Raw genomic sequence first — 19,110 nt, forward strand, 5'->3', positions numbered from 1 at the left:
GGATCACTTGCTCCCAACTTGTAGCTTCAGTCCTTGCAACCTGGTTAAGAGGAAAACAGACATCTACTGCTGCCCTCAAAGAACAGGCTGGTTCTTTATTTGTGGTCAGTTTCAATATATAGCAACCTGGAGACCAAATAGTAGATTTAGACTGGGAAGAACAAACTTAAGTAAGAAAAAAGTTCCTTGAAAGTGACGTGGTGACTTACAGGACTCCCTCGATCACCCTTTGATCCTGGTGGTCCAGGGCTGCCCTATAAAAGGAAAGATTTTTTTGGTAAACTGGACAATGCTTGGCAGTCAAATTCTTCAATGACACTTGAAAATGGGAATGAGTTCTTACGTTTCTCCCATCTTCACCTGGGTCTCCCTGGTCTCCCTTCTCACTGGGAAGGCCTCTGGTGCCTGGAGGACCCTGGTGAAGTACAAAGTAGAAATTAAGAATCTGTAGAATCTGGTAATTTCATACATGGAGACATCTGTTCTTGGAATTGGCTAGTCAAGGATGGGACTTGGAAAAATAAGGCTAAAAAAATACTCCCAACTTTATACAAGATTGTGGGACTAGATTATAATAAACTTTCAGTCTATATAGGAGAAGAAAAAGCAGAGCCATTGGAGTTAAGTGAGTAATCGGTCTGACATCATTACATTGAAACAAGCAATCCAAGTTAACAAACCCTGAACTCTATTAATTCTTATGTAGTACCAATTTAGTATTGACCATGAGTTGATTGAATTCCTGTATAGGCTAGAGAAATAAATCTTTTTTGAACTGCAACAATGGCCCCGATACTTTGCACCTGACAGTCTAGAGGTTTAGCCCGTGAGCAATGCCAATCCATACTGCTGATGCAAACCCCTCTTTCAAATTAGATGCAGACAAGAACTTTAGAGCTCAGGCAGCAACAACAAAATGTCCTTAATTTACTTTACTGCCAAACTGAAAAGATGCCTGGCAGTTTAATACCTTAAAATATTAAGTGTGATATTTGAACGCATAAACTCAGACACGTAATCAATTAAAACATATCATTTCCAAAGGCAGCCTCATGCAACGCTATCCAACCTCTGTGAATCTACAACACTGCTTCTACTTCCTTTTCTCATTTTACCAGAAACTCTTGGGTTGGGCTTCTGCAATACTTACCCGCGGGCCAGGTTTCCCAGGCAGGCCTGGCTCACCCTATGAAAAAAAGAAAAAGCAGTAAATAAAACAATGAAATAAAAAGTAGCATCAGAGTGGATAATAAATAAATTGAGACAATTACTTACAGAGATTCCTTCCTCTCCTTTGTCACCTTGTTCACCCTAAAATCCAACAGTAGAAAGATTACATCCTACCATTGCTTCTATCATTCACGCCCTGTTTGAACATGTTTAGTGCCCTAGCCATTGCAAACTATTCTAGATTAGCATGTCAAAAGAAAAATACTTGCTACAAATTCACCTTTGCTATCTCTTTCTGCAGGCCCATAGGATGGAAATTATTTGGAAATTATCTTCTTTGTGCAGGATATACCCTGCAGGAAGCAGCTACAGCATTTCTTAAAATATGTATCAGTCAAGAGGCACTTGGGAATCTCCAACTTTATACAAGATTGTAAGACTAGCAGATTATAAGGTAGTCCTCAACTTACAACAGTTCATTTAGTGACCTTGCAAAGTTACAACAGAACTGAAAAAAGTGACCATTTTTCACACTTATAACCATTGCAACATTCCCATGATTACGTGATCAAAATTCAGACAATTGTCAACTGACTCATATTTATGACAGTTGCAATGTCCCAGGATCAGGTCTTTTTGCAACCTTCTGACATGCAAAGTCAATGGGGAAGTGGCTTAACAATGGCAGTGATTCACTTAACAACTGTGGCAAAAAGGTCGTAAAACGGAGCAAAACTCACTTAGCAACTGTTTAACAACAGAAATTTTGGGCTCAATTGTGGTCGTAAGTCAAGGGCTAACTGTAAATGGCCATCCAGCTTCGTGTATGCCTATGAAAATGAACCTGACCTTCCAGGAAGTAAGTTCTGCTAAACAAGTAAGATTGGAAGATTCTTGAGAAGAAATTAATCTAGTTTTGGTAACATGATTGTCAGGCCAAAGCCATCATTTGGAGTTAGAGACTTTGGCCTGCCACAATTAAAATAGTATTGTGGGAATTGGAAGGGCTGGCTGCAGAAAAGGGAAAGATACTAGCCACAACAATTTCCTTCTTTTAAGTCCAAGGTCATCCTTTGTTCAGCACCAGACAACCATGATGAACTTGTGGGTGTGGGGACGAGGGATGAACCTTAGCCTGGATGGGGAACTATAGGAAACTTAGTACCGTTTGACTACAGTTAGTTACCAATAGGACTCTGACAATAAATTGGAACTTGGAAGAAAGCCGAGGCTTGGACTCTGATTTATTTCTGACAATAAACCAGGAGTCAAAGAGGATCTTATCAGGAAAGACTTAATGGACTCAACCTGTATAGTCTGGAGGACATGATCGAAATATTTAAATATGTTAAAAAGTTAAATAAGGTTCAAGAGGGAAGTGTTTTTAATAGGAAAGTGAACACAAGACCAAGGGGGCACAATCTGAGGTTATTTGGGGGAAAGATCAGAAGCAACATGAGAAAATATTATTTTACTGAAAGAGTAGTAGATGCTTGGAACAAACTTCCAGCAGACGTGGTTGGTAAATCCGCAGTAACTGAATTTAAACATGCCTGGGATAAACATATATCCATCCTAAGACAAAATACAGGAAATAGAATAAGGGCAGACTAGATGGACCATGAGGTCTTTTTCTGCCGTCAATCTTCTATGTTTCTATTGTATGCTAATATTATGATGGCACTCTCTTAAAGTTTCTATGGAAGTCACATCCTGGCAGTTCTGCTATTAGACATGCTTGAGGTACTTTCCATCAGTCATGTTAGTCGATAAGATTTACGATGGAATCCACTGGATGACCATTCTAACTGAAGACTTTTTATGACTACAGTTAAAGAAATATAGAGGTCGGTATGAGTTTATAAATGAATATTTCTGTTACCTAGATCAGTGTTTCCCAACCTTGGCAACTTGGAGATATTTGGACTTCAATTCCCAGAATTCCCCAGCCAGTTGAAGTCCAGATCTCTTCAAGTTGCCAAGGTTGGAAAACACTGACCTAGATAACAAGAAAAAGTAGGGTTGCTCCTCTTCTTACCTCTTTTCCTCGTGGGCCAGTTGGTCCTGCAGGACCTGGTCTTCCTGATTCTCCTCTCTCCCCTGGCACTCCTGGATCACCCTGAGGAAGTGAATCATCCCAAGGGGGGGGAGGGGGAAATAAATTAAATACAGCAAAAATCTGAAGCAAATTGAATCTGATGACTAACTTAAAGAGAAATAAGCTAAGGAACCTTCTACTCCCACTTTGATTACTCTCTAATTATTCTTACTTTGATTACTATCTAATTACTATCTAATAGTAGCAGCCCCACAAAAATACCTTCTATCAAAAGTCCAAAGTTCAAATAGACCAGTGATGGCAAACCTGTGGCACAGGTGCCACAGGTGGCATGCAGAGCCATATCTGCCAGCAAGCGAGCCGTTACCCTAGCTCAGCTCCAACGTGCATGTGTGTGCTGGCCAACTTATTTTCGGCTCACCCGAAGGTTCTGAGAGGGGATTTTCGGCTTCCAGAGAGTCTGGAGGCATGGGGGTGGGCAAAAATGTCCTCCCCAGGCCCCAGAGAAACCTCTGGAACCCGGGGAGAGTGAAAAACATGCCTACTGGGCCTAATAGAGGTTTTAGAGGAATTAGGCTGTTTTAGGCCTCCAGAGGGCCTCGAGGAATGGGGGAAGCCATTTTTGCCATCCCCAGGCATTGAATTATGGCCATGGGCACTCGTGCGTGTGCGACAGCACACACACATAAATTTTTGGCACCTGAGGGAAAAAAGGTTTGCCATCACTGAAATAGACCTATAGCTGAGTATAACGTGTCTGGCTGCTGCTAAAATTTATGCCTTTCCATTACATGAAGAACGCTCAAATTGTCCACCTACCCAAGACTGGTTATGTATCATGACCAGACCCATGTAAGACCCGTCCACCTAGCCTATCAACATCATTTTCCTCCCTTCCTCCAATGCACAATAAATACCTTAGGGCCAATTTTGCCAGCCATTCCTGTGAGTCCCTGAAAGAAAGGGGGAAAAAAATAAAACTGATAATTATTATTGTTCAAATGATTAAGACAGGAAAACTGTATAAGGAAGGTTGTTGCACAATCACTTTTAGGCAAGGACTAAGAAATCATGAAAAAAATAGCAGAGCTTTATCACCTGTTAGTAGCTGCAAGTATACCTACATTACTCTGCATTCTGTAGTGCAGTGTTTCCTAACCTTGGCAACCTGAAGATATCTGGACTTCAACTCTCAGAATTCCCCAGCCAGCATTTGCTGGCTGGGGAATTCTGGGAGTTGAAGTCCAAATATCTTCAAGTTGCCAAGGTTGGGAAACACTGCACTACAGAATGCATGGAGAGACTAGGCCCATGTCTTCTTTTTGTTCAAAGAGAAGTGATATTTGAGTCTTCTCCCGATGGAGATAGGAGCCAAAGCATTGCCAACTCATTAAAATGAAATGGAACTAAGGAGCCTAGTGGTCAATTCTACAGGGATCCTGTCTCTTTCTGAATGAAAAAAAGGGAGACTAGCAGAGCCTTAAAGGTATACCATTGGAATGAATTAAGCACTCACATTTTCTCCTTGTTCTCCTTTTGGGCCAGGTGGGCCAGGAATACTAAGACCAGGAGGTCCCTGAATAAAACAACAACATGGGATAGAAGATCAGCTTCACAAATATTGAGAAGATCTAAAAAATGTTCTACAAATGAAAAGCAATTGAAACAGAAGAGTATTTCGGGAGGTATTCATCAGTAAACTGAAATATGTCTGGTGAAAGATGTGATGAAATGGTGCAAGAGATATACTTTTAGCAGACAAGTTTGAAGTACCATATCTAAGAAAAACCTTCATCCCATTCTAATAATGAAGCCAACATTATCTTTCACAGCCATCTTAGTCTGATCCTCATTTTTGCTCTCCAAGGCAGATAGTCCTATAAGATAATATCAGGCTATATCTAAAGGTGAAAAGAAGCCTTGACAGAAATCAACGCAATCAACATCTCAGTTTGTTGTCCATCAGGAAAAAAAATCTACTTTAGTTAGTTTATTTAATTTATAAAATCAATTGGCCACCCGTGTTACCTTAGGGTTACATTGTTCATATCATCAAGCTAAATTATTAGAATCAATGTATTATTATATCTCACCATCACATTGAGTACTCACCCGTTCTCCTTTGTCCCCAGCTTCTCCCGTAAGTCCAGGTTGACCTTCAGATCCTATAATGCCTCTTTCTCCCTCAAGAGGGGAAAACAGAATCACAACGTTACACTGGGAGCATATGCACCAAGGCAAAATTCCTTGTGCATCCAATCACACTTGGCCAATAAAATTCTATTCTATTCTAATTCTATTCTATATCAATATGGCATGACATGACATATCCTTACTTATCATGTGATACATTTAAGTTGAGCCTCCTTTTTTCCTATTAAATCAAGTTATAAAATGAAACTATTGGAAAAAGAGAGCCACTATAGTCTTGTGAAATATTTAAGCCAACTCCCCTGCTACGACTAATATAGAATATACTATACCACAGACTCCTTGCATCTGGGTAAGATGAGATTTGTTCTTTTGCGGTTACCTTATCTCCTTTAGTTCCAGAAGGGCTGGATGCCTAGAAGAAACATAAAAAAGATTAACTGCTAAGAACTTTTCAGATCGTATTCCAGAAATGCAAACTTGCAAAAAGGCACTTCCTAATGGATAGGATTGTATGAAAGTTCATACAGTTACATTAATAATTGTATGAACATAACTGTGCCAGGGCAGATGGACAATGAGGTTTTCCATAGCTAACTTGGCCAGGGGAAAAGAAATAGAATCTTCTCTAGATCAGGCTTTAAGCAACCAGAAAAAAGAAAAAGAGAAAACTAGGGTACAGATAAAAAGTGTTTTAACCACTCTAACTATTTATGATATTTATGGTGGTGGATTACAATGGGGCACTTACCGGCAGACCGGGTATACCAGGCTCTCCCCTCTCTCCCTATGGCAGAAAGTGACACAGGAAACGTGTTAGGGCAGCCCAAATTGTTTTAAATCTTACCATAAGAATTTACCACTATTGATCTCTATAAGCTCATAGCATCAGGCAAAGCGCTGTACCGTCACTCCCTTCACCCATTATGAAACCACATCTTAGTTTTACTGGGAGTTATGATCAATAAACTGGACTCCCAAGAATCTGGGAGTAGACTTTAATTCAGCCCATGATACCCTGTTTTCCCCAAAGAAAGACATTCCCTGATAATAAGCCCAATCGGGCTTTTGAGTGCATGGCAATAAGGCCAAGCGCTTATTTCAGGGTTCAAAAAAATATAAGATAGGGTCTTATTTTTGGTATATGAAATTGTTGTGTGGAAACAGGCCACTTCGTGTTAATTTGCATGTCAGTAAGCTCTGGATATAGGAATACATTGTCAACTGTTTTCACCAGAAATATACGCCAGCCATTCAGAGCTCTATGGGTCAGACCTGCATAAACTTGTGGCTCACCAGATAAGTTTGCCAGTATTCCAAATCTGAGCCAATTTCATAGTAATAAGAACGGGAAATTAGTATTAAACAGAAATAGTCAAAAACAATGCAAGGATTCAACTATTAATATTGTTCCTACATAAATAGTAATGGCAGGTTAAATTACTAATTCCTTTCAGATTCAAGAACCCAGTTGTGTAAGCATATTTCCAACATAAATTAGAGAATTTGCTGTAGGTCTAGGAATCCTTACTTGTTCTCCTCGAGGCCCAGATGGTCCTTGTAAGCCCTATTTCAAAAATTTAAGGGATGGGGGGAAGAGTTATTATTCAGAATAACCATGGATCTAGGCAGCAGTAGTAGGAGGAATTCTTGAAATCAATTAGGGGAATAAAGGTGAATTATTGATCAACATTAAGAAAAGTCCTTATAGAGGGGTAATACAGGAAGGAAAAAATGTACCTGAATAATGAGAGGGATAAATATGCCTTTGGCACCCAAATATGCCTTATTGCACAACTGAACTGCAGCATTAAGATTACTTTTTGGATGTCACTTATGGTGGGAAATCTTTTCGGTTTGGCCTTGAATGTTCAGGTTTCAGATGAAACTAGATCAGTGATGGTGAAACTTTTTTTCCCTTGGGTGCCAAAGGCATGCGCACACACACTATTGCACACATGTGAGTGCCCACATCCATAATTCAATGCCCCCCTGTGCATGCGCATGTGATCCTCCTGTGCTGCCCCATCCCCTATTAATGCGTACACAATCCCCCTGCTAACCCATTTACTGACTTTGGGTGGGAATGAGAGGCCCATTTTTTGCCCTCCCCAGGCTACAGAGGATTTCTTGGAGCCTGAGGAGGGCTAAAACTGCTTCCCCCTCTGCCCCAGAGGCCCTCCGGAGGCCAAAAATGCCCTCCCAGAGCGTCACACAAGCCAAAAATCTGCTGGCTGGTGCACACATGCGTAACGGATCGCGTGCCAGCGCATGCCACCTGTGACACATGTGCCGTAGGTTCATCATCACTGACCTAAATCAAGAAACCTAAATTTCACCTGAGAGGTGTAACAAATGGGAAAGAAGAGGATAAAATGGAGAAGTATAAAGCAGGAAGTTTGTCAACTCTCCCTACAATCACTGATTCCTTTTGGAAATAATTCTGGCTCCCCACATGTTTTTCTCTGAAATTTGGGAGAAAAAAGTAGGATTTCAGGGAAAAAAAGTGTCCATCTTTTAGTTCTCCAGTACAACTCATGATATCTTCACCATCATCTACAATTGTCCAATTGATGCCCTCATTCCAAAGAATAGAGTGAATTTTTAATACAGCAAATCAAGACACAATTCAACATGTTTTGTCCTTTTTCTAACCTTTCCTCAAGTTGCTTCTTTTCAGACTCACCAAATCATCTTTGAACTATTGCACGCAAAAAGGGAGCTAGGAGGAGGAGAATTGCTCCAAGACAAGACAATATTTCACCAATAAGACCAAAACTCAGTCAACATTCCTGTCCCCGAGAACTAGAAACTGTTGACTTGTATATATGTGTGTGTTAAAGCATTGTGAGATATTGAGATTAAAAAAAACCCTACACTTACATCTCTGCCAGGTGGACCAGGACGGCCTGAAGGACCTTGTTCTCCCTAAAAGGAAAAAGCACTGTAAACATGTAGTTTATGTGAAATATTCCTAATTTTATCATCTGAACAAATCTGCCAGATAATTTAGACTTAGAAGCAAATATTTCTGAGTCCAAATCTGCCATGGCCCTGTCGGAGCCTGAGTCTGCAGAGGAGGACAAACCAGAGCTGGAGCCAACAAAGGTCAAGGGGGCAGCCTTGTTGGCTTCGGAGAAATGCAGGGAGGAGCAGGACAAGGCAGCCCCAGATCTCTCAGGCTTGGGGCAGCTTGCCAGCAGGGAGGAACGGAGGCAGAATGACCAAGAGAGGACAGGCAATGGAGATAAGGAGCGACGGAGCTCAGGCGATGAACAAGGACTGCCCCTTCTTGATCCCTGAACGCAGAGAGTGGGGAGGAGGTGAGAACAGTGCAGGCCAACCTGACACCTCGGGAGGACAGCACCCCGCCCCTCTTCACAAGGCACACCTGAGGACTGAAACTTAAGGAGACACTGGGGAGGGGTGATTGTTGGGAACAAGCATTGAAATTGGGGAGTTTTCTGTGCTGTTGCGACTACTTCAGCTTCAACCACAACAACACAAAAGCACACAACAGATTTAAACTTAATATTAACCTCTCCAAACTTGACTGTAAAAAATATGACTTCAGTAACCGAGTTGTCGAAGCGTGGAACTCATTACTGGACTCCATAGTGTCATCCCCAAACCCCCAACACTTTGCCCTTAGATTATCTACGGTTGACCTATCCAGATTCCTAAGAGGTCAGTAAGGGGCGAGTACAAGTGCACTAGAGTGCCTTCCTTCCCCTGTCCTATTGCTCTCCTATATCTCCTATACCTTTCTTCTATTCCTATATCTCTTCTTCTATTCTTTCATTGATATGTTCTATTACTATATCTTCTTTTCTATTATTTCTTAGATATATTTTACTATGAGTATCTCCTCTATAACCTTCATCATGTATTCTACCCTCATTGTGTATTGGACAAAATAAATAAATAAAAAAGATGTCTGGAGTTTGCTGGACGTCTTGTTTTCTCATTGCCTTGTTTCTTTGTCTTGTTGGGTTCATTGCCTTGTTCCTTTGCCTCGCTGGACTTCTTGCTTCGAAGCCGTTGTTCTACTCATAGCTAGAAGCTGCTGTGTGTATTGTGAGAGAGTGCTTTGTTCCAGGACTTGCCATAAACATGGGAGCCTTTGGGGAAAGTTGGAGCAATAAAGAGGAGTTTGAACTATCAGCTGGCTGGGTTGCCCCCATGATTTGTCACAGGTCATCACAAAATCTTAATTTTTAGCCATTAGACCATGCTGTTTTTTTTTCCAGAGAAGCCTATCCAAATTACTATTAGATTAGGTTATTCCTTGATATAATATGAGGCAGTGAGGTAGCTCATTGGTTTGGCTGGAAATCCTGTAATCCAGTTTCGAGACCCGAATACCATGCAATGTGACGGGATATATTCCCATCCTTGCCCCAGCTCCTGCGTACCTAGCAGTTTGAAAGCATGCAAATGAAAGTAGATAAATAGGTACCACTTCGGAAAGGTAACAGAAATTTGGGACATCATGCTGGCCACATGACCACCAAAATATCTTCAGGAAGTACTGGCTCAATGGCCATGAAGCAGAGATGAGACTAGCCCCTATAGTCGGCAATGACTAGCGGAGTAAAATCTACTTTTATCTTTTTCTTTTGATATAATATGGTCAATTCAGAATGAATGAAAATATATATATCTACCTTCTCTCCTTCAGGACCGGGCAATCCACGCTCTCCCTAGACAAGTAAAGAAATTTTTGCAAAAGGTACATATCAGGCAAAATGCAATTTGTTTCCTTAAAAAACATACCACAACAATGGCTTTATTGACCTTTACACCTCCCTATTATGCTCGTTCAGAAAAATTCTGAATCCAAATGAAACACTTTTAACTTTAAGGATGGATCTGAAGATAAATCCTAAATTACATTCTAGGCACTCCAGTTCATAAAAATTTCAGAGAACATATAGAAATATGTCTGGATGCCACAAGTGCATTTGACTTCACGGTAAAATGATGGTAACTATAACAGGCCATGAATGGTTATCTAAAAAATTCAAAAAATCAAATTATGTAAATCATGCACATACAAGTTAATCCTTGATTTGAAAACTTGATCTAAACCCCCTGCATGTAATCTTCCATCATGAACAGATATTTAATTCACAGCATTGTTCCACCCAAATAGAAACATAGAAACATAGAAAACTGACGGCAGAAAAAGACCTCATGGTCCATCTAGTCTGCCCTTATACTATTTCCTGTATTTTATCTTACAATGGATACATGTTTATCCCAGGCATGTTTAAATTCAATTACTGTGGATTTACCAACCATGTCTGCTGGACGTTTGTTCCAAGGATCTACTACTCTTTCAGTAAAATAATATTTTCTCATGTTGCTTTTGATCTTTCCCCCAACTAACTTCAGATTGTGTCCCCTTGTTCTTGTGTTCACTTGTGTTCAAATCTTACCTTATCTGCTGATGGTCCAAGTGCACCAGGCAAACCACGGTCTCCCTATTACAGGGGGGGGGGGAGAGAAACCAAAATCAGATATTAGAAGCACCAACAGGTACAAATACAGTGATCCCTCGATTTGCGCGTTCTCGATTAGCGCGAAACGCTGCAACGCGGTTTTTCAAAAAATATTAATTAAAAAATAAGTCCGTGGTTTTTTTTGCTATACCACGGTTTTTCCCACCCGATGACGTCATACGTCATCACCAAGAGTCACTTCTCTGTCTCTTTCTCTTTCTTTCCTGTCACTATGCTTCAATCATTTTCTCATTTCTCTTTTTTCTCCCCTTTTTTCTATCATTTCTCTCTCTCTTTCTTCCTCTCTCACACTCTCTTCCTCCCTTCTCTCTCCCCCCCTCCACTTGCCCACGAGAAGAAAAAAAGCAACCTCTGCCGGGCAGCTCCCCTTGTGCCCCCGCTTTGTGCCTGCCTCTTTTGGGGATTTTTTTTTCTTTTCTTTTTTGCGCTGGCGGCGGGAGCTGTTGGGGAGGGCTCTGCCGGGAAGGCCTCTCAGCTGCAGAGCCGAATGGGGGCGGAGGCAACAGCGGAGCCCGGCGCTGGGGCCATGCGAGGCTGTTCATCCAGGGGGGCGTGGACTGGCAAGTCGCCCTCCTTTCTCTCTCTTTCTCAAGATCGCTTGCCGCTTGCCTATTGCAGCGAAGGAGGCGAAGCAAGGCTCCAAGCTGCAAAGCGGCAAGCGATCTTTCCCCTTTGCCTGGGCGGCGGGAAGACCAAGGGAAGGTTCCTTCAGCCGCCCAACACCTGATCCGCTCCGCAGCGCGGCAGCAGCGAGGAGCCGAAGATGGGGTTTCCCCTTTGCCTTTACCCCATCTTCGGCTCCTCGCTGCTTCCGCGCTGCGGAGCAGATCAGCTGTTGGGCGGCTGAAGGAATCTTCCCTTGGTCTTCCCCGCCGCCCACACGCAAACTCCACCATCTGCGCATGTGCGGCCATGAAAAAATGGCGCACATGCGCAGATGGTGGTTTTTACTTCCGCATCCAGTGTAACGCGGAAATCGGTTAGCGCGGGAGGTCTTGGAACGTAACCCCCGCGCTAACCGAGAGATCACTGTAATTCACGAAGGGACAAAAGCCATAGGTGTAAAATTAAAGGTTTATTTGTATGGTTTAATTATTGTATAACAATTTTGTTATTTATTTGTCTCTAATCTCATCCAAATCAATTTCCTATCAACAAACAATCAAACAGATCTCCCTATCAGTGCATTAGGCTGAACATTCTGCAGAAAATTTCCCCAGAAATGTGTATTATTAAAAGTAAAAATGAAACGAATATAACTGCCCATTGGCAATACAGAGAGATCTATGTGAACAATGCTTATCTCATTCAGTATAGACATTAGTGACATCAACAGTTGTGGTCACCTTTCTTATTTAGAAGTATGGTATGGGCTTAGTGTTCCAAGTCTAAATACAGCACTAGAATTTGAGCAACACCTACCTTGATCCCAGATTCACCTGGAGGTCCTCTGGGGCCCTAAAGACAACAGTAAAACATTTTTGTTTGGAGGATCAGTGAGCAATCTAATGCATATTGTTCTCTTGGGACCAATTTAGCCATTCATTTTTAAATTAAATTATTTTAAAAATGGGAAAAACAATGTACAGTAATATAGTGAGTTTTGGTATTGATTATCTGTCCATGTTATTTTTTAATTTGTTTAACAAGTTTATATAGCCACCTACCCACAAATAGAACATTTGGCAGTAAACAAAAGGTAAAACATAATAATACATAATCAAAAAAGTAATATTTATTAATGCAGACATCAGGAAATGACTCCTGTTGTTCATAACTATATTACCAGCCATGGAAAATGCTGAAAAATTAAAGTGTGTATTTGATTAGATTAGAGATATTTTAAAAACTAGGAAATTGCATTTATTGAAAAATTACCAGAACAACCAAAAATTGGAAGTATCCTAAAATTAAGGCTAAATTAATTTAAATTTGATCATTGTTTGCAATCTGTATTACATCTGAGAAGGACAGTTGAATACATAGCTTATTAGGCATTTATATTGGGCAGCAGTGATACGGAAAGATGCTGGAAGAAGATGATCGCTTGTGTGACAATAACAAAGAAATAAAGTTATACTACTCAGGAGTGTCTTAACCAGGCCTGTATTTTTGCTAAGAAAACTACCACATGGATTTAGAGCTTCTTCAGTGAGAAGCGAAATGTCTTCAAATAAAAGCCAAAAAATCCAGTTGTCTCTTGAAAAAACCACCTTTGGGACACCACATGGGATAGAAAATCTGTGTGACCTTTAGAAGTCAATTTGATAGTACATATTCAATAAATCAATCAACCAATCTCCAAAAATATTGAATGATTTCTTGTATCTCATTAATCCATCTTTTGTCTTCTCTTCCCTCTACTTACTTCATTCTTGCCAAACCTAGCTCTTTTTTCTAATCCAACAGCTACTTGTACTACTTGCTCAAAGAAGAGCCAAATGCAAGCACAAAAGGAAATATATGGATGTATCATGATCTCAGTCTTCTCATCACTGCTCACCAGACCATTCCATTATTTATTTATTTATTTATTTATTTATTTATTTATTTATTTATTTATTTATTCATTCATTCATTCATTCATTCATTCATTCATTCATTCATTCATTCATTTAATTTTTATGCCGGCCTTTTCCTTAGACTCAGGGCGGCTTACAACATGTTAGCAATAGCACTTTTTTTTAACAAAGCCAGCCTATTGCCCCCACAATCCGGGTCCTCATTTTACTCACCTCGGAAGGATGAAAGGCTGAGTCAACCTTGAGCCGGTGATGAGATTTGAACCGCTGACCTTCAGATCTACAGTCAGCTTCAGTGGCCTGCAGTACAGCACTCTACCTGCTGCGCCACCCCGGCTCTTTTTTAAGCGAAGGACATGCCCAAATCAAAACCTATCTTAATCCATGACCCAGGATCATTTTGTGTTATACAGTTCTATACTGAATATGTACTGCTAGAATCACCTAGAACCGGGGTAGGCAAAGTTGGATCTTCTGTGACTTGTGGACTTCAACTCCTAGAATTCCTGAGCCAATCATGCTAGCTCAGGAATTCTGGGAGTTGAAGTCCACATGTCATAGAACAACCAACTTTGCCTACCCCTGACCTAGAGGAATGACTGATAACTCATTCGAGATATTGATTTTGAACTAAAGAATAAGGGATTTTAATTTCTGTTCTTGGATGTCCTCCACACACACACACACACCCCTTTAAAAATCCTGTTGAATAAACATGCTTTGTCTCCAAGTTGTTGTGGTTTGGCTATGTGGAAAAAAGGGTTGTCCTACACTGATGATCCTATGATAATGTACTATTATTATCTAGAGAGTACATAGCTAAACATCTGGGCTTCTGAAAGCAGAGGGTATCTTGAAAAAACCTTCCCAGGAAAGATTTTAAGAACAGAACAAATTCATAACAAGAAAGGTCTCTCTCAGTAATTTAAGTAATGAATATTTTTTTGTATTTTAAAAATTAGACTCAATAACTTAATTTAACGATGAATGAATGAATGAATGTGTATAACACAGTTCTTTAAAATGAGCATAATATTGTCTTGATATGCAACAACCCGAAATTTTAGGACAGTCCCATTTAAAATGCCTTGAAGTGTTTTAAACTTGATCTATGACATGAGACATGAATACTTAAGGTCAATTCTAATTTGTTCAGAGATAGTCATAAATAGCACAAATTTTGCAAGTTGAGGCTCAAAGAGCACTCCCAAATGGCATACCTATTCTCAGGGTTTGAAATCACATTTGGACCCTTTAATTTATTTGACCCTTTAATTTTTTTTCCTGTTAAGACTAAGCTGGTCTTAGTCTCTGCTTATTACAATATACTTTAACAACCATGAGGACCCCATCTGCTTTCTTGAACTTAAATGACAAGAACCGATATTGCTGAGCATCATGCACAGACTGATGAATTTGATTTCAAAGTTTCTGATGACAATCAATAGTTTTTCACATAAATATTAAATACGAGGCAGTACAAGGCCAGCCCAGCTAATCTTTGTTTAATTTACTCATTTAAATTTAAGTTGAAATGGTTTCTGTTTGATAGGCTCTTAAGAACATTAAGAGAAAATAGAATTCTTTATTGGCCAAGTGCGATTACACCCTCAAGGAATTTGTCTTTGGTGCATATGCTCTCAGTGTACATAAAAGAAAAATACAGTGTTCCCTCGATTTTTGCGGGTTCGAACTTCGCGAAAAGTCTATACCACGGTTTTTCAAAAATATTAATTAAAAAATACTTCGCGGTTTCCCCCCCTATACCACGGTTTTTCCCGCTCGATGACATCATATGTCACTGCCAAACTTTCGTCTGCCTTTAAAAAACATTTTTTAAAATAAACTTTAATAAATAAACATGGTGAGTAATAATGTAAATGGTTGCTAAGGGAATGGGAAATTGTAATTTAGGGATTTAAAGTGTTAAGGATACTGCTTGGGATACTGTTCATAGCCAAAAATAGTGTATTTACTTCTGCATCTCTACTTCGCAGAAATTCGACTTTCGCGGGAGGTCTCGGAACGCATCCTCCGTGAAAATCAAGGGAACACTATATACATTTGTCAAATGTTTTTCTCTAAAAACTCACCCGATCTCCGGGGGCTCCAGTACGTCCAGGAGGTCCAGGAAAACCTTCTTCCCCATCTCCCTTTAACATAAAGCAAAGCAGTGACCCCTCATAATAAACTTAAGGAAGTTTGCTGGTTAAAAGCAAGAAGTGAAATCTACAGAATTTCCAGCTCAAATTAATTCAAATCAGCACAATTCTGGATTCATACGTTCAGATACACAACCTCTGCAGGTAGTCCTTGACTAACTCCAAATGCTTAATAAAAGTTATGGTGGACCAGTGTTCCCTCTAATTTTTTGGGGGGGTAGGCGGAAAAGTATAGTGTCTGAGCGGCAGTCCCTTCGGGACTGGGCGGCACAGAAATAATAAACAAACAAACAAACAAACAAACAAACAAACAAATAAAAAACCCACCCTGTTTTGCCTCAGAGAATTTCAAAATAAAATACTGTACTGTGTGTCTATAACAGTGAGCTCATAATAGGGCAACTCTATCAATATCAAAATGCCACTTAAATAGTTGAGCTAGTTTCAAACTAGATTTTGATTTTCTTTCTCTCTTCCTTACTCCCATTCTTTTTCTTTCTCTTTTCCTTCCTCTCTTTTTTCTATCTGTTTCTCTCTCTTCCTCTCTTCCTCTCTCTCTCCTTCCCTCTCACTCTTTCCCTCTCGGCTTCTGGGCAGGTTTGAAAAACTCTGAGTTGATGATGATTTTTAAGTGAGTGATTGCTCACTGCTCAGCTTAGAGGGAACTATGTGGTGGACTCCTCACAATTACTTACAACCTGCTTTCAAAGTTACAACAGCCCTACCATCATGTGATCATGTTTGGGGCACTTTGGCTCACCTTTACGGCCATTTGCAGTGTCACATAGTCATCTGAACTGCCTCGTAATGTTTTTGGGGCTTTTTTTTTTGCAAGTTTCCAGCATTTATTTCCAGTTTGGGGCAAAAACCATCCAATGTATGAAAAAAAAGTCAAAAATTTGGGTCTGATCTCATAATGCTTCAACTTACGTCTACAACAACTTACAACCACAATTCCAGGCCCAGTTCTGATTCTTTTATTCAGAAGCAGCAATATAGAAGGCTTCTATCTAGAATTTTGAATGGGAGTCAACCCCCTCCCCCCACCCCACAAAAAACCAATAGAGTACTCATTTGGTTAATCTAGGCTCCGTTCACCCTTTCAGTCAATGAAAAAGATCCTTGTCTTACCTTATCACCTTTTTGTCCTGGAGTTCCCGTTGGACCCCTGGGCCCAGGATCTCCAGGAATGCCCTGAGGAGTAAGGAAACACAAAAGACCAATTTTTAATTCTTTGCAATTAAGGAGTCATTTACTGGTTTAGTTCATTTTTCTAGGAGATTCAGATGTCTTCTCTTATGACAAAACGTTTGTTTCAGACATATTACTATTTTCTAGACTTTAAGTTTTACAAAGGCTGTTCAACTAATACTCTCAAATGTCACTCTTTTTAATTTTTTTTAAATTTTTATTAAACACAAGTAACAAAACCAATAACAAACCTTAAGAAGAAAACCAAAAACACATAACAAACAAGTGGGGAATTTATAGCCCCCTATCAACCAATTATAAAATTTAGTCATAATTAACACCATTTCCTGTTTCAGCTATTTTCAATTATATATAATAAATTATAGAGCCTTTACCTAATTGTACATTCAAAGACATACAACAAACAAACAAATGGGGAGTTGATGTCCCCCTGTCGACCAGAAGCTATTGTTGGATATAATCAAACTATGACCATTTTTCCATTAACCTTTGTAATACTCTCTAGGTATAGACCAATTTTTAATTGTTTCCAATTTTTAACTACATAGTTAGAGCTATCCAGTCTTACGTAATTCCTTCAGAATATATTTATTACTACAAACATGTGGAGCATTAATGGGCACCTTTAGACCCTAAATATGATGGAATATAATCAAAATATTAGTACATTATGATGAGATATAGTCAAAATATTAGAATTTTAAATGTTTATATTAATCTCTAGGTATACACCATTTTTAAAATACCGGTAATTCTATTTTTAATAGAATTAAGAATAGTTTTGGACTGTAAGATCTTTACGTGATTCCTTCAAAGTCTTTAATCTGATAAATAATTAGACTCTTTTCTTAGGGTTATTCAATTTATTTATATTAATCAGCATAATTGTGTTTTCTTCCACCATTATTGCTTATAATATCTTTTAGGGTTTCTTGTTTCTCTTAGTACACTGGCTTGTGTTCCTTCCTGACGTTCATATTTCTTTTTTGTCTCTCACCCTCTTCTACTATCTCTTCTTCTTCCTGGCTTTTACTTTCCAGTTCATCCCTATTTCGTCTACCGGCTTGGTCTTCTTCTAATTGGCTACATTGGTCAGAGAATCAAATGTCGCTCTTGTTTCTTCTCAAATACCCATCCAGTGTTTCTCAAGTATTAATAATAATCTACATTCATAAATCCCACATTTGCCTACATGTTGTCCTATAGTCCCAAAGCTAAAACATATCAAAGAATGTACTCACTGGAACACCAGGTTCTCCTCTGACCACACCGCCATCACCTGATCCAGGAGGGCCCTAGGAAAAAAGTAAAGGTAAGTTCTGGATCTCTGCATTTCTCCAATTTCACATTGGGAAAATAAAGCACATTAAAAGGGTACAGGAACACAAAGAAAGAAGGAACCAAACTCTAAAGGGATGGAGGAAAAAAAGTAATAGGAGAGAAAGATTTACTAGAAATGGGGGGGGGGGGAAATACCCAGGGAGGGAACCATAGAAGAAGCAGAAGGAGGGTGGAGGAGAGTGAAAAGGGCAAAGCATCCAGAAGAGAAGGCAGACTTACACAAAGAGGGTTTTTATATATTTTGTGCCTGGCCAAATCCTTTACAGTTGTTAATTTGGGAATTTTGCACTACTCCAAATGTGCTCAAAGACGCCCCAAAACCAAAGTTACTACAACTCTTTGTCCTTTTGTTGCTTTCCTGAAGCACAATGCACTCTTCATGCTCACTTTCACTCAGAGCAACACTCTTCTGTCATGTTTACTTAGAGCTGCAAATGCTGCGACAATGGCGCCCACCCATGTCTGCCCAACATGTGGCAGAACATTTTGTGCCCGTATAGGCCTTACCAGCCATCTGCGGACACATCGTGAATGTCAACCTGCGCTGCCTGCTGCTGCATTCTTTGCTTGGTTGTCATAGAGATGGGGAGGGGTAGATAATAAGTGGGGGTTGGGAAGTGTGTAGGAGGAAAGTTTTGTTAAGTTTCGTTTCCCCAGGTTTGGAGGAGACCGTTTGACGGACACATTCCTGAGAAGCCCGGGAGGAGCATCTTGGACCACCTGATGTGTCTGGACAATGGAGATTGGGTAGATGCCCAACAGGGGGGTGAAATATGGGGTTTTAGTATGTGGGTTATGCGCCATTTTATTCAGACTTTGCTTTGCTTTTGATGTTTCAAGTTTTGATTTTGATAAATTCACTTTGAACCTTAAATGAAAGGACTCTGAGTTTTATTTGTCTGAATTCTTACTGGCAGCATCTGACAGTGTACAGCCCACAACCCACTAGATGTCAAGGTCCTCCTCAA

At 39.9% G+C, this 19,110-nt stretch overlaps 1 protein-coding gene and 1 long non-coding RNA gene across 2 annotated transcripts in view; both read right to left on the reverse strand.

Moving 5' to 3' along the window:
• Positions 1-19,110, reverse strand: part of COL7A1 (collagen type VII alpha 1 chain) — a 179,312-nt gene that overhangs the window by 78,194 nt on the left and 82,008 nt on the right. Inside the window, exons 36-48 of the mRNA XM_070736724.1 lie at positions 18,043-18,096; positions 16,721-16,783; positions 15,521-15,580; positions 12,328-12,363; positions 10,822-10,866; positions 8,264-8,308; positions 4,746-4,805; positions 4,147-4,182; positions 3,209-3,289; positions 1,276-1,311; positions 1,151-1,186; positions 344-415; positions 210-254 (exon numbers count right to left, since the gene is read on the reverse strand). Coding sequence (XP_070592825.1) covers positions 210-254; positions 344-415; positions 1,151-1,186; positions 1,276-1,311; positions 3,209-3,289; positions 4,147-4,182; positions 4,746-4,805; positions 8,264-8,308; positions 10,822-10,866; positions 12,328-12,363; positions 15,521-15,580; positions 16,721-16,783; positions 18,043-18,096 — 669 coding nt within the window. The remainder of the gene's footprint in view (positions 1-209; positions 255-343; positions 416-1,150; positions 1,187-1,275; positions 1,312-3,208; positions 3,290-4,146; positions 4,183-4,745; positions 4,806-8,263; positions 8,309-10,821; positions 10,867-12,327; positions 12,364-15,520; positions 15,581-16,720; positions 16,784-18,042; positions 18,097-19,110) is intronic.
• Positions 5,357-6,160, reverse strand: LOC139160493 (uncharacterized). The gene is made up of 3 exons (XR_011557951.1): positions 6,132-6,160; positions 5,763-5,795; positions 5,357-5,413 (listed from the first exon to the last, which is right to left on the reverse strand). It is a non-coding gene; the product is annotated as an uncharacterized lncRNA (long non-coding RNA).

This window comes from Erythrolamprus reginae, chromosome 2, assembly GCF_031021105.1.
Source record: "Erythrolamprus reginae isolate rEryReg1 chromosome 2, rEryReg1.hap1, whole genome shotgun sequence".
Classification (NCBI taxonomy): Eukaryota; Metazoa; Chordata; class Lepidosauria; order Squamata; family Dipsadidae; genus Erythrolamprus; species Erythrolamprus reginae.